The 13,480-nt window shown below is 30.6% G+C and overlaps 1 protein-coding gene, 1 long non-coding RNA gene and 1 other non-coding gene across 6 annotated transcripts; all 3 read left to right on the forward strand.

Moving 5' to 3' along the window:
* The first annotated feature begins 1,684 nt into the window (after window positions 1-1,684).
* On the forward strand, window positions 1,685-1,772 carry LOC127739974 (small nucleolar RNA R16). Its single transcript, XR_008000715.1, has one exon. It is a non-coding gene; the product is annotated as a small nucleolar RNA R16 (small nucleolar RNA).
* A 7,581-nt stretch (window positions 1,773-9,353) lies between these two features.
* On the forward strand, window positions 9,354-10,485 carry LOC107495988 (uncharacterized). Its single transcript, XM_052263274.1, has 2 exons — window positions 9,354-10,261; window positions 10,370-10,485. Exon 1 carries the CDS (start codon window positions 9,594-9,596, stop codon window positions 10,029-10,031), a length of 438 nt encoding a protein of 145 aa, XP_052119234.1. The 5' UTR covers window positions 9,354-9,593; the 3' UTR covers window positions 10,032-10,261; window positions 10,370-10,485.
* On the forward strand, window positions 10,486-13,261 carry LOC127748545 (uncharacterized). 4 transcript variants are annotated; one of them, XR_008010639.1, is made up of 3 exons: window positions 10,486-10,696; window positions 10,786-11,093; window positions 13,018-13,261. It is a non-coding gene; the product is annotated as an uncharacterized LOC127748545 (long non-coding RNA). The 4 variants fall into 4 exon arrangements; XR_008010638.1 differs by having other exon boundaries at window positions 13,021-13,261; XR_008010637.1 differs by having other exon boundaries at window positions 10,786-10,910; window positions 13,021-13,261.
* Window positions 13,262-13,480: the final 219 nt, after the last annotated feature.

Genomic DNA, 13,480 nt, shown 5'->3' on the forward strand with positions numbered 1-13,480 from the left:
AATTTAGAATAGAATAACTCTCTGTTTTATCACTAATAAAATAATATAAAATTTCGTAAATTAATTTTTAATTCAATGCTGTCTCTCACATTATTGGTAATATATCTTTGATTTTTTATCATCATCATCATTTTTCTCCTAATACAACAGTTCTATCAAGCTCATTTCATGTGTTTTATTATAATCTATGTTTTTCACTTTTACCAACTTTTAGTTCACTTGTTGAAACTGATTCTAAAGATGCAATGTTTGGTTTATTACTTTGATAATGAGGTATTCTTTAATATCAATGATTAGGTATTCTTTAAAAATACTCATCATTTTGGTGGAAGTATAATATCAATGCAGTTAGATATTCTTTAAAAATTATCCATCATTCGGTTTCTTCTAAAAAGAAATTAAAAAATAAGTAATTTTTTATAAAAAACAAGTAACTTCTTATAAAAATAAGTATTTAAATTAATTAAATAATATTTTTTAAATTAAAAGACTGAATAAAGACTAAAGATTTAAAGGACAAATAGCATTTCTCGAATAATATTATACGATTTTAGATTGAAGTTTTTAGTTTTTATTGTTTTGTCTTAAAATAAGGTGAAAATTTAGGTAATTTTTTTTATATAAAGTTTATAATTGTGAGTTATTAAATAATAATTTAATCAAATATGTCAAATCATCTAATAATTTTAACTAACAACTTTACATCAAGATAGTTGCATACGAGTTTTTATCTAGAAATAAATCTTTTTTTTTTTGGGTAAAGATCTAGAAATAAATCTAATTTAGCGTTTGAAGAGATTTTTTTTAGAAGAAAAAATTTTCTAATTGGCCCAATACTATGTTTTATTGTGATTTGTGAAAACAGAAAAAATTAACGTGAATAGCCCAAGCCCAATACCCATCAGCAAACCCTAATTTTTCTCTGAACATTTCCAACCTCTGAAGATTTCTATTAATTCCAATCCCAACCATATATAATCCCCTTCCACTCTTCCATTGCCGTCACTTCTTTCTTCTTTCTTTTGTTCCTTTCTCAGGTTTGGTTTTTAGGGTTTTGATTGATTATTAGGTAATTCCATATTGTGAAATTTTGGTGCGAAAGTTTCAATTTTTATTCTGTTATGGTGATGATTATATTGTTGTGTGCATCTGTCTTTACCCTCTCCATGTTTGTGAATTTGAATGGCAATGGGGATATAACTGATGCACAGATTCAAAATGGTTGACTTACCAGCCCATTGCACCTTGTTTTTCCAATTGCCATGGGTCAAATGGATCTACCAAAATTCAATTTTATTCAATTCATTTCATATATGTATATTGTTTGTTCAAATTGGCATGTGATGATTACTTGGTAAACCGCTTATTGATATACTGATTTTTTCAGTGTTGACAACACACTTTTCTGATGCCATATATATTTAGTTTGCTCAATTTTAATCTCATGTTTTAATTTGCTTTGTCTTTTGCATTTTCTTAGTCAACTATTCACCAGAATATGTTTCAGTTGAAAATGATAAACTCAGATTCAGTTAACTTTACATGGAGTTTCTACTTAGTTTAAAACTGTTATATGGTTTGATATGTTGAATAAAATACTTAAAAATTTATTTTTTATGTATTATAATTTGCATGAATAGCTACTTGTGATTTGATTCTGAAACATAAAGAGTATGGATTGTGGAATGGCAAATGATGTGAAAATTGTCTTATCCTACACACTGAAAAAATGTTGTGAAGATCAAATACTCCGCTTATTATCTGATGCCTTTCCTATCTTACCATTTGTTCCATATGATTCATCATTTAATCATGGTTTAATATTGGCATATGATTTTTGAGGTTTTCATGTATAAGTGTTTTTAATACAATGGTTATTAGCAAAATTAATTGTTTGCATTAATCAATGATGAAGAAAAGCAGACGGGCGGACTGAACTGATGCCTTGTTGATTGTCTGCCATTTCCAGCATTGGAATGTTTCTGAGATTTTGATAATAAAAATTAACAATATCTTTTAAGATCTGCATAATTGTTCACTATATATCCTTTTACTTATTAAATGAAGTATCTTTTTTGAAAACTAAAATTATGGGTACATCAAACATTAGCTATTGATTCATTTACTTTGTTTTTCAATATAAGTACAGGTGTTGTTTTATACATTTTTAATGTGTATATTGTATTTCAAAATGTATTCTATACGAGTAATTGATTTGCGGCTGAAACATGATCGACACATAGCATGATTGTTCCAAAAATGATTATTAGTTTCTGCAGTGATGAAGTTGCATAAATATGTCTGGACATATGAAACTTTGTTATGATTTGATCATTTGCTACTTCTGAGCAGAATAATATGTGCCTCCTTAGTTTGTTTATGTAGTTCATAAGTTTTTTCAGTTTACCATGGTTGTGGATATATTATCAGAAGAATAACATCTTTATTCATAGTCACAAAAGCATTTTTAATTTTTGGACTATGCCAATTATATAATTGTAGAAGAAATAATTAATGACTGAATTCACCTATTAGCCCTCAACTTATAGAAAGGAGCAAGTGCAATTGACAATGGAAATGGTCTTTTCAATTTTTTTAAAAAATTTCTTGTAAAGTATTATTTCTCTTTATTCAACATCTTTTCCAATGATTTTTTTTTTGGTTCTGTTTAAAGAGGATATGGTAAAAAATCACACTTTATAAAAAGATTGAGAGAAAAATTAGAAAGATTTATTATTGGGACTTATTTGTTAACATAGAGTAGTTCTCACATCTCTCTATATATAATAGGAGAGCAGTACTTGGTTAATTGATTGACTAAGTGTCATGACCAGTTAAATAACACGTGTCTAAGTAAAATTACATTGTGAACCAAAAAAGTGAAATGTAAACATTAAAACGTGAAATAATAGCTCTGAACAAGGTGGGTTCGATAAAAGAAAGTTGAGAAGGAGATTTTGGCTATGAGCGGGTTCTTTCTCTTTTTGGGGTTGGAATTCAAATTTCAAACACAAAATTTGAATGAGTATTCCAAATCAGAAGTGTGGTAATAATAGCTCTGGTGCAATGTTCCGATAAGTGTTCGGGCACTGTATTTTGTAACTACAACCTTTATTCCTGTCTTCTACTTCAGTAACGAAAAATTAAACATAAAAAAAAACAGAGAAGGCATAACAATGAGTTGTTGCTCTCAATCATGGTGATTCTGGGGTGAGGTTAGTTGTTCCACATTTGTTCCTTTTTAGTGACACAAAAAGTAATAATTTAGCTTTTGAATGGCATAACAATGAGGACATTTTGTAATGATGTTTATGCTTTAGGAAGCTCTTTGCAATTTACTGTAAACCATTAAGGATTTTGTGATTATGTTCTTTATTTAAAAAGCAATTAGCATGTTTACTCACTTAATTTCTTTCAGCAATTCAGTTGTAAGTAACTTGAGAAATCAACATAATGTCATAAACTTTTACAATTTATCTTTAGTTTTTTTATGTTCCAACTTATGATTAAGGCATCATTGTTTAGAAAATACTTAGCAACGGATGATTAGAAGGCACTACTTTTATCTAAAGAAGGGCATAATAGGACTGTAAAGTTAATAATTTCAATATAATATATTAATGATATATCAGTTGTGAATGTTGTTGTTCCATTTAATTGAGGAAGGTGTGATGGTTTCGGCACCAGAACACCAGATTTTTAGAGCAAGGAGGATAACACAAAAAATATAAAATAAGAACAAAGAGGATCATGTAATTTGCCAAATTCTATTACTTTTCTTCTTATTTGGACTAAAAATAGTTTTTTTTTTTTAATTTCAATTAGTTTTTTTCTCATTCCTTTGACTTAGTGTAGTTCTTTTTGAAAAGCTTTGTATAATTTGCTATACATGTTGTACTTTAGTGTTTTTAAGTTATCTTCCAGTTTTTAGATGGGCCTTTTTTCATTTTTGAAAAACCATTGGATTAGACTCACAATGCATTTGTGGTTAGTAGAATCACTACTTTTCTTAGCAAATGATATTTGAGAAAAGAAAAAATCTCATTGATTTAGTGTTTGTGTGTGTGTATCTATATATATATATATATGACCTCTTAACAATAAGTACTCAAGGTGCTAAGGAGATAGGTTCTTTTATATGCACTTATGCAGTATGCTTTTGTTTGTCTGAAGAAGAATTATTATATGAGTTCATAATAACTGTATTGATTCAAAATAAAATCATCCCTTCTAAACTAAACATTTTTATTTGCCTTTTTTACTACAAATAGAGGAGAAACAGATTTTGTGAAATACTGCTTTTAGAATTCTAATTACTTTTGCTTGACCCAGTAAGCTTGAAAATAAAACATGGTGTTTTAACGATACGTACATCTTTTCCTTCTACCGGGTAAGTTGGAAAATTTTCTGTCCCTAAACTTGATCTTCAATAAATCGATTGCTAGAGATTTATTTAAAACAATGAAGTGGACTTGGGATTATTAATTGCAAGGGATTTCTTCGTAAAATTTATTTGGTACTATGTTGTTTGTTACAAAGTTTGGAGTCTTGCTGTGTAGTTGGCTATTTCATATGTGGTATGTCGTCTTTTAAACTCCTATTAAGTCCTTAGCTAAAGTTTCTAAATTGTGATCCCTTTATTTATGCATGTTTCGGTTGATCTATTCAACAAATGAGTATAAAAGCCTCTTGTTACTTTTGCAATGAGAATTACTTCATGATGTGATAAGTTACTGCAATAGGCACTCTCAGTGCATTTGTATTTAGTACGTAATAATACTGATTTCTGTATTTTTCTAATTTTCTATTTGTTAATGAAGTTTATCTAAAAGTAATAATACTGATTTCAATTTCTCAATCATTCATTTCATCTACAAGAATTGAATACACGAGTTTAAGCATTCAGACTTCTATTTTGTTTAAATTCATTAATAAATAATTAAAGGCAATGGCTAATAGAATAATATATCAGTTCTAATAATACATAAAGTCTAGGCTTGTGATGTGACTTAAAGTTTCTTTTATACAACTCTTAAGTCTTTTAGCCGTTGAGTATGTTAAGAGTGTGGATCTGGCTTGCTTTGTGCCTTGGCTTTCTCAATGGAAGAGAATAAAACCAACCATTTCTCTATTTGAACTGCACCTATAGAAAATATTATTGAGAGTTAGTAGGTTGCGTGTACATAGTAGTTAGTGACACTTAAATAAGGTCTAATCATTTAATAAAGAAAAACTTTAATTATGGCCATTAAGATCTACCATACCATCATGTTGAAAAAGTTACTTGCTGCCTCTGTCTTTGTCACGTTATTTTAAGTTTAAGACTCGGTGCATGAAGCAAATCATGAGAAACTATACAATTTATTATCTACAGTTCTTCAGGAACCATACCTTTTGATGCAATGTAATGGTTTTAAAACCTTTGACTACAGTAATATTCTGTTTCTGAATTAGTGTTGTTTAACTTGCGGTTAAGTGGGTTTGTACTAAGATGTGTTAGCAAATTTAGAGCAAAGAGGACAATATATTTAAAGGTTACTTTTCTTCAACTAAATTTCATGCTTTTGTAGCTTTTATCGAGCAAAATTTGCCAATTACGTTTACTTTTCTTCTTATTTCGTCTAGAAATTATTTTCTAAAATGTTGAGTGATTTCCTTTGTAATTCCTTAGATGGAGTGTAGTTCTTTCTCAAGTCACAAACACTATCTACAGGTTTAGCTGGTGACCATCTGCAAATAAAAGACTCTATAATGAATTTTGAGTTATCAAAGAAAAGTGAATCTCAGCTACCATGTGCTTTAGTTTCAACTAAACATAGTGGAAAAGAAAATAATGTGGATATAATGTCTCCTTCACATCCAGTGGGATCAATTTCTGGTGCGGAAAATGGTAGGAAAACAAGTCTATGTTTTTTTTTTCTAATATCTAGACACATTTAGTAGAAATAAATATAGTAGTTATTTGTAGATTAATAAGGGGTATATGAACAAACGTCTAACTCAGAATACTTTTCTTAATGTAATTATTAGTTTTTATATATATATAACAAAATGGAGAAAGTAAAACGTGCTGTAGCAGCAGTAAAGGCAAAAATTTTAGCAAATGAGAAAGATGACCAAATTCAAGAATTAACTTCGTCATTGATAAAAAAGCAGGCAGTCTTTTAGCATATAAAGTAGTCTTTTGGCACATAAAGTAGTTTTTTTTATGTTCCTCATTCTGGTAGTGATGGGAAGATACATATTTTTTTGCTTATCTTGCTTCATCACGGAAGTGTTTATTTACTTTTGGTTCTTTGGAAAAGTTTTGTGCTCTTTGATGTTATTACTTTAAGTGTTTTGAGTTTTATTGCTTCATTTTACTAAGTAGTAGTATTACTGATCTGAAATTAAATCATTTCAATTAATTCCAACACATTTTTTTATAGTTGTCTAGGTAATTTTGTCAAAAATCCTATACCATATAAAAAATTGAGAACATCTCTTTTATTTTTTATTTCCATGAATGGATGGCTACAAATAACCCATGTATGTACATACCAAAAGTAATGGATTACTTTCATAATTTAATTTTCAATCAATTTCAATTAAGTAACAAGTCATGTAGCTTCTACAAATAATCCATGTATGTACATACCAAAAGCAATACATTTTGTAAAGTATTTCATTTACAACTAGAGAAAGTAAATTAAGTAAATTGTTATCGGTATCTCTTATCGTGCTAATTTTAAATGCTGCAAATAAATAATATAGAACTATCTTTTAAAAATAGAGTTATCCATATGTTAGCCAAAGTTGAATTTGAATTATGCAACTGACTTTTTTTAATTAAAAACAATTGTGTATTTTATAAGTGAATGTAATTTTAAAAGTAGTTGATATCAATACAAATAATAAATTAATATTTTAAATTTATTCAAAATTTTGATGAAAGAAGATATACTACAATGCAATAAGTGATTAATTTTTTTTATTCTTGCTATGCATACATATTTTATAATAAATATTGTTTTGTCATGAGTATTTTTTTAACAATTATTCACTTATTTGCTTTTTTGGTTAATTAAAAAATAATTAAGATATGGGATTAATTAGTAACGATTGTATTTTTATATGCGTGTCAAAAATATTTAGTATAGAAATAGTATTTTTTGGTGTTTTATATTTTAATTAATATAATTATTTTTATACGATCAATTTTTATGCACAAGAACTTTTTTAAGTTAAAAATAATAACTATTATTATTAATGGATAAATACCAATATATTTTTATAATGAAATAATATTTGGGCCGCTTCGCGCGGCTTTTACACTAGTTCTTTTTAATAAGGTAAAACAATCCTTTCATTGATGTTATCAAAAGCATTATAATACTTATATGAAAAGATAAAAATAAAGAATTTGGTAGCTCGGAGGAAAAGGGTAAAAGGCCAACATCACCCAACAGAACATGCTAGCATAGCCCAAATGAAATTATAAAGCAATAACAGGTTTAACTTTTAACGATATCGGTTAAGAATAAAAGTAGATAATTTTGATTCGATGAATGCATATAAAAATATGAAATGAATTATTGACTTTCCATTAGCTGATAACTAATAAATTATTGGATTTGGTTGAAATTCGTTACTAAAATAATTTAGTCATACAGTAATAGTGCTAACTCTTAACATATAAATTATAATCAATTTGTGTTGGTCTGATTTTGATTAACTGTCAAATTTTCTACTCTTGGTTTGTAGGACACAGCAGGTGCTCAAAATTCATTCTAGAGAAAAGTCATCAAAAGTTTGACGAGCTGAGTAGCTGATTAACACTTCTAATTATGTTCTTGGTGTGATGCAAAATCGATGGTTCTAAATGTACATTTAACATTATGTTTACCTATGTAATGGACATGGAATTGATTTTCAATTAAACCAATGAACACGTTTTTTTGGTTTTTTATGGTATCTTTCAAACTCAACAAATCAATAACTAATGGTACTTTGATTGGAGCTATATTAAAGGATTTGTCATAATAGTTATACAAGTTCTTAGATATTGAATAAAAATTGATATAATTCTTTCATATTGAAAGCTACAGTGTTTTACAAAATTTTTGGAGGCTATAAAATTTGTTATATCAGATTTTTTTTAATTTATAAAGACAGTACACTGTGTATTATATTATTTTAATATTAAATTACAATAAATAGACTCCTATTGTTAGTGGAATTAGTGGAATACGTGTTCTGTGTATTGTACTTGCACCAACGTTCCCATTTTTTGTAACATTAACCTAAAATTCTATTCACTCTTCAATATTAAAATAAAAATCCAGTTAGCTAACCAACATGTCTTAAAAAAAACAATAAAATAAAGGAGAAAAAAGGAATCAATATCTAGAATTATGTGTACAATACAAGTGATTGGAATTTGAGGGAAGCATGTTGCAATTGGTTCCAGTTTTCTGCTTGAAATATACTCCATCAGGCTACAAGTTACTAGCAACAATTCAGTTAGTTATAAAATACACATATGGATTCGGATTAATGTCCATTAGCATTGCCATTATAGTGCCGGTATCCAAAGTCCAAACCCATTTAATATGCGTAGTAAATTACCATTTTAGCCATCAGAATAGTCCTCAAAGGAAAGACACAATAATATTATAATACTATAGTTTCTAAATATTAATTGTCTAGTAAAATACATTAAATTTGGGAAAATGTATTTTTCAAAGGGGTTTTGATAAGATTTTGACCTAACTTTTAACAAACATTTTTTAAAGAAATATTTTTTTCTTCCAATTTTTAAATTTGGTAATTTTTTGTTAAGTGAATTTTTTAATTTTTTAATTTTTAATATTATAAATAAATAAAAAATATTTTTATATTATTGTACCTAAATATAATTGTTAAATAAAAATTTAAACATAATTTTTTTAAAAAATAATATCACTTGAAACAAGATTTGTTCATAAAAACTCAACTAAATAAATATTTTTATTTAAAAAAAAATCATAATGTCATTTATTTCTCTCTCAAATAGTACTTTATAGAAAATTAAATATGTTACACCCAAAATAGTGATTTACTTATTTATTATAACATCCATCAACTACTCTGTGAGACTATTCATGCATTGTCTGATATGTAAATATCCCAAAGTTATATTATGGTGAGAAAATTAATAGTAATAATTGATATGCTCATAGGCAGAGTGACAGTTATAGTAGGCAATATCTCCACATAATGATTGATAGCACAAAATTTCAAAATAGACGAAAAAAAAATGATGGTTCAAGTAGCAAGGCCCACTAGGCAATACTGGGCCCAAAGAGCAGTAGCCTGTTATCCCTCCACTGTTGGGAGTAGGAGGTGTTCGCTGCTCTGTGAACCAGCCTCACGCATTGCCCTCCAATTTAAGAACCAAGAAGCCGGGCCTTCGCCCAGACCACCAGGCCCAACTATCAACTTGGAGTGGGCAGGCCAACAAAGAGCAACTTCAGGCCCAGCTCAGAACAGAACAGAACACGAGCATTATAAGTACAACGTACTTTCATTCTAACCCTACTTTTTCAATCTCAGAACAGAACAGAACGCTACCTATGGTCAGATCTGCTACTTCTTCTTCCAAGGCGCCGCTGCCTATGGTTAGATCTGCTGCTTCTTCTTCTTCGGCGCCGCCTCCTCTGTCCAGCCTTGTAGCGTCGTCTGCGCCGACCAAGACCACCGCGTGCGAGTTCAGATGCGGTGGCTTTGGTGGTGACCTCCGCACCATCGCCGCCCTTGCCAGGTCAAGATATACGTTTCCCACCGTTGCTGCTCCATCAACGAGGGCCGCGAACGTTCTCGGCTTCCCCTTCGCGGCGGCGGCGTCCTCGGTGCCGCTTTCTACCGCCACGCCAGCCATCTTGCACGGTGACGCTTCTGGCACGGACTTCAAGCACAGATACGTGTTCTCTACTTCTTCTTCTGTGTGTTCTAGATTCATCGCTAATTCTAGAATTTTTGTTGCTGCTCTCTCTAATTCTGCATCTTCATAATCTGAATCTGAATTCCGGAAATGTAGATCTGTGATTGTTGAATTTTCTACTTCTAGATTTTTGGAATTGTTGTTGATTAGTTGAAATTCTGACTCTGAATTGGCTTGAATTTATTCTAGGTGATGTAAATTCTTGTACGAAGTCTGGAAACTGAGTCAAGCCTGCATCGGAAGGTGTGGACCTATTTTTTCTTATTGACTCCATTGGTCAAAGTTCTCGTGGTCTGAGAGGTGATTGTTTATGACTTTGGAGTCTTGAATCTTGCTTACAGAAAGGGAATATGTATATATGTGCTTGTTTATACATTCATTTTGAAAAATAGATCTGGTTTCTCTCAGGTGATGGTGGTGCATATTCATCTGCTATGCAAGCTGTCCTCTCACGCCTATTGTCTGCTGCTGCTGCTCCTGGACATACTTCGCAAGAAAATCGCAGCCAGTGTCTTAAGGCAAGTTGATATTCCAGTTTACTTAAAATATTTGTGCTTTTTAGCTTTTTCATATATCTTTCTTTTGAATCATTATTCTCTATAACCTTTCCTTGCAATTGCTTATGTTTTAAGGCTGTGGTTAGAGAGAAGAATCCTTCCAGAATCCATTATTCGTTGTCATATCCGGGAACTGGACACCTATCATAGTTCAGCATATGTAACCTGTTAGAGAAAGGTTTGAATTTGTTGTTATAAAAAGTTCGTCCTGATATTCTTTCATGCTTGTAGGAAATTTTTAGTTAAAAGTTGCATTTGGTTGTGCAGCAACTCAAGTTTTCAGTTTCCTGGATTTTGCATGCCTCATGCTTAAAAATGAAGATGAAGAAGGAAGGGATTCTGATAGGGGGAACTTTGAGACTGACACATGTGTTGATGTGGGCTCGTTAGGGGTGGGCAAAAAATATTCTTATCCCCAAGGCCCAAGTACTCTAAGGTCCTTGACAAAAAAAAAGAGTGTAGCTAATTGGATTCTTTTTTTTCTCCCGTTCTCCCTTTCTTTCCTTCGGTCCTTCAGTCTTACTGCCGCCGTGCTTAGCTCTGGTTCAAACTCTGCGCCTCCACTCTCAAACTCCGTGAGTTTTCTAATCCCGCCCGCCACCAGACAATGCACTCACACAACACCAATACTCTTCTTCAAACTCTGCAACTTCTGATTTCTTTTACAATAAATAATTATTTACGTTTATTCTCCTCTTCTCCTCTTAGTTTTCATTGTTATTTTTTTTATTTCTTTGATGGTCTTTAACGATCAGTTTTTACTTTTTACAGTCCATGCCAATTACATATGATTATACTTTTTATTAAATATTTGATTATTATTGATTGTTGTGTTGATCTTTTATAATAAATAATAAGTATCCAATGAATTGAGTATGGTACCTTAAAAAAGTGTCTTATTCCTAAGAAATATTAGCATAGAAAATAGCACATTTCCTGACAATCTTAGTTAAAAACACATTTGGTATTTAGTGAATTGGTTCAGTTCATACCAATTTGGTACTCATAATTATGATAACTATCATCTTTTCAACCAGTTTGTAATACTTTTTTTTATTTGTTTCTTTGTTTTCACATTCAAGAAGGTAAGGATACAATGACAGGTATGAAACATGTACGTGAAGGCTCCAGGGGCTTTAGAACCCGTTTTTTGTGTCAAGGTCATAGACAAAACAACTGTTGGTAAGACTTGTTATGTCCCTATTGAATTTATGGTTCCAAGGCTGCTAGAGGAAGACGCCGAGGAACTCGTTCCTGATCTATAACATCCCTTGCTTGCAGATGTCTTTGTTAAAAGGAAACTGTATTTCAGGTACCTAAACCCACCACCACAAGGTACTTCATCCACACCTCCTCATCCTCACCCTTGTCATGGTGGGTTTGGGTACCGGTGGGTTTGGTACCTGAATAGTTTTTTTTAACAAGGGCGTCTACAAGTAAGAGATGTTGTAGATCAGTTACTTCCTCGACGTCTTCATTTAGCAGCCTTGGAACCATAAGTTCGATAGGGACCCCACGGATATGGGACATAACAAATCTTACAAACCCAACAGTTGTTTATGACCTTGAAACGAAGAACGGGTTCCACGGCCCCTTGGAGCCTTCACGTACATGTTCATACCTGCCAATATCATGAGTTATAAACTGGTTGAAAAGGTGGTAGCTATTTTCTATGCCAATATTTCTTAGGAAATGTACTCAATTCATTGGATATTTGTTATTTGTTATAAAAGATCAACACAACAATCAATAGTAATCAAACATTTAATAAAATGTATACGTCTAAATGGCTTGACTCTGTAATCATATCTGGGAGGAGAATAAACGTAAATAATTATTTATTGTAAAAGAAATCAGAAGTTGTGTGAGTGCATTGTCTGGTCGCGGGTTTAGGAAACTCACAGTTTGAAGAGTGGAGGCGCAGAGTTAAGGACGGCGGCAGTAAGAAAGGGAGAACTAAGAAAGGGAAATCCAATTAGCTACTCAATAATACTATAATTTGGTCTGAATAAGCGGAGTATTTGATCTTCACAACATTAGATAAAAATTATTGGGACTTATTTAACATAGAATGGTTCTCACATTCTTTTTAATAAGGTAAAACAATGCTTCATTCATTGATGATATAAAAAGCATTATAGTACTTATATCAAAAGATAAAAATAAAGAATTTGGTTGCTCGAAGGAAAAGGGTAAAAGGCCAACATCACCCAACAGGACATGCCACCTTAGCCCAAATGAAATTATAAGGCAATAAAAGGGTTATACCAAAAAAAGTAGAAAATTTTGATTCATTTAATGCATATAAAAATATGAAATGAATTATTCACTTTACATTAGATTAGGCTGATTACTAATAATTTGTTGGATTTGGTTGAAATTCGTTACTAAAATAATTTAGTCATACAGTAATAGTGCTAACTGTTAACATATAATCAATTTGTGTTGTTCTGATTTTGATTAAGGTCAAATTTTCTACTCTTGGTTTGTATGACACAGCAGGTGCTCAAAATTCATTCTAGAGAAAAGTCATCAAAAGTTTGACGAGCTGAGTAGCTGATTAACACTTCTAATTATGTTCTTGGTGTGATGCAGAATCAATGGTTCTAAATGTAAATTTTACATTATGTTTACCTATGTAATGGACATGGAATTGATTTTCAGTTAAACCACCACTGAACACGTTTTTTTGGTTTTTTAAAGTATCTTTCAACTCAACAAGTCAATATCTTGATTGGAGCTATATTTAAAGATTTATTATAATAGTTATACAAGTTTTTAGATAATGGATAAGAATTGGTGTAATTTTTTAATATTGAAAGTTACTGTATTTTTTCAAAATGCCTCGAGCGGCGAAAGCAGATTTTCAGATTAGATTTTTTTTTAATTTATAAAGATAATACATAGACTGTGTATTGTATTATTTTAATTTTAAGTTATTGTATTATTTTAATTTTAAATT

The sequence above is a fragment of the Arachis duranensis genome, chromosome 6 (genome assembly GCF_000817695.3).
Source record: "Arachis duranensis cultivar V14167 chromosome 6, aradu.V14167.gnm2.J7QH, whole genome shotgun sequence".
Lineage (NCBI taxonomy): Eukaryota > Viridiplantae > Streptophyta > Magnoliopsida > Fabales > Fabaceae > Arachis > Arachis duranensis.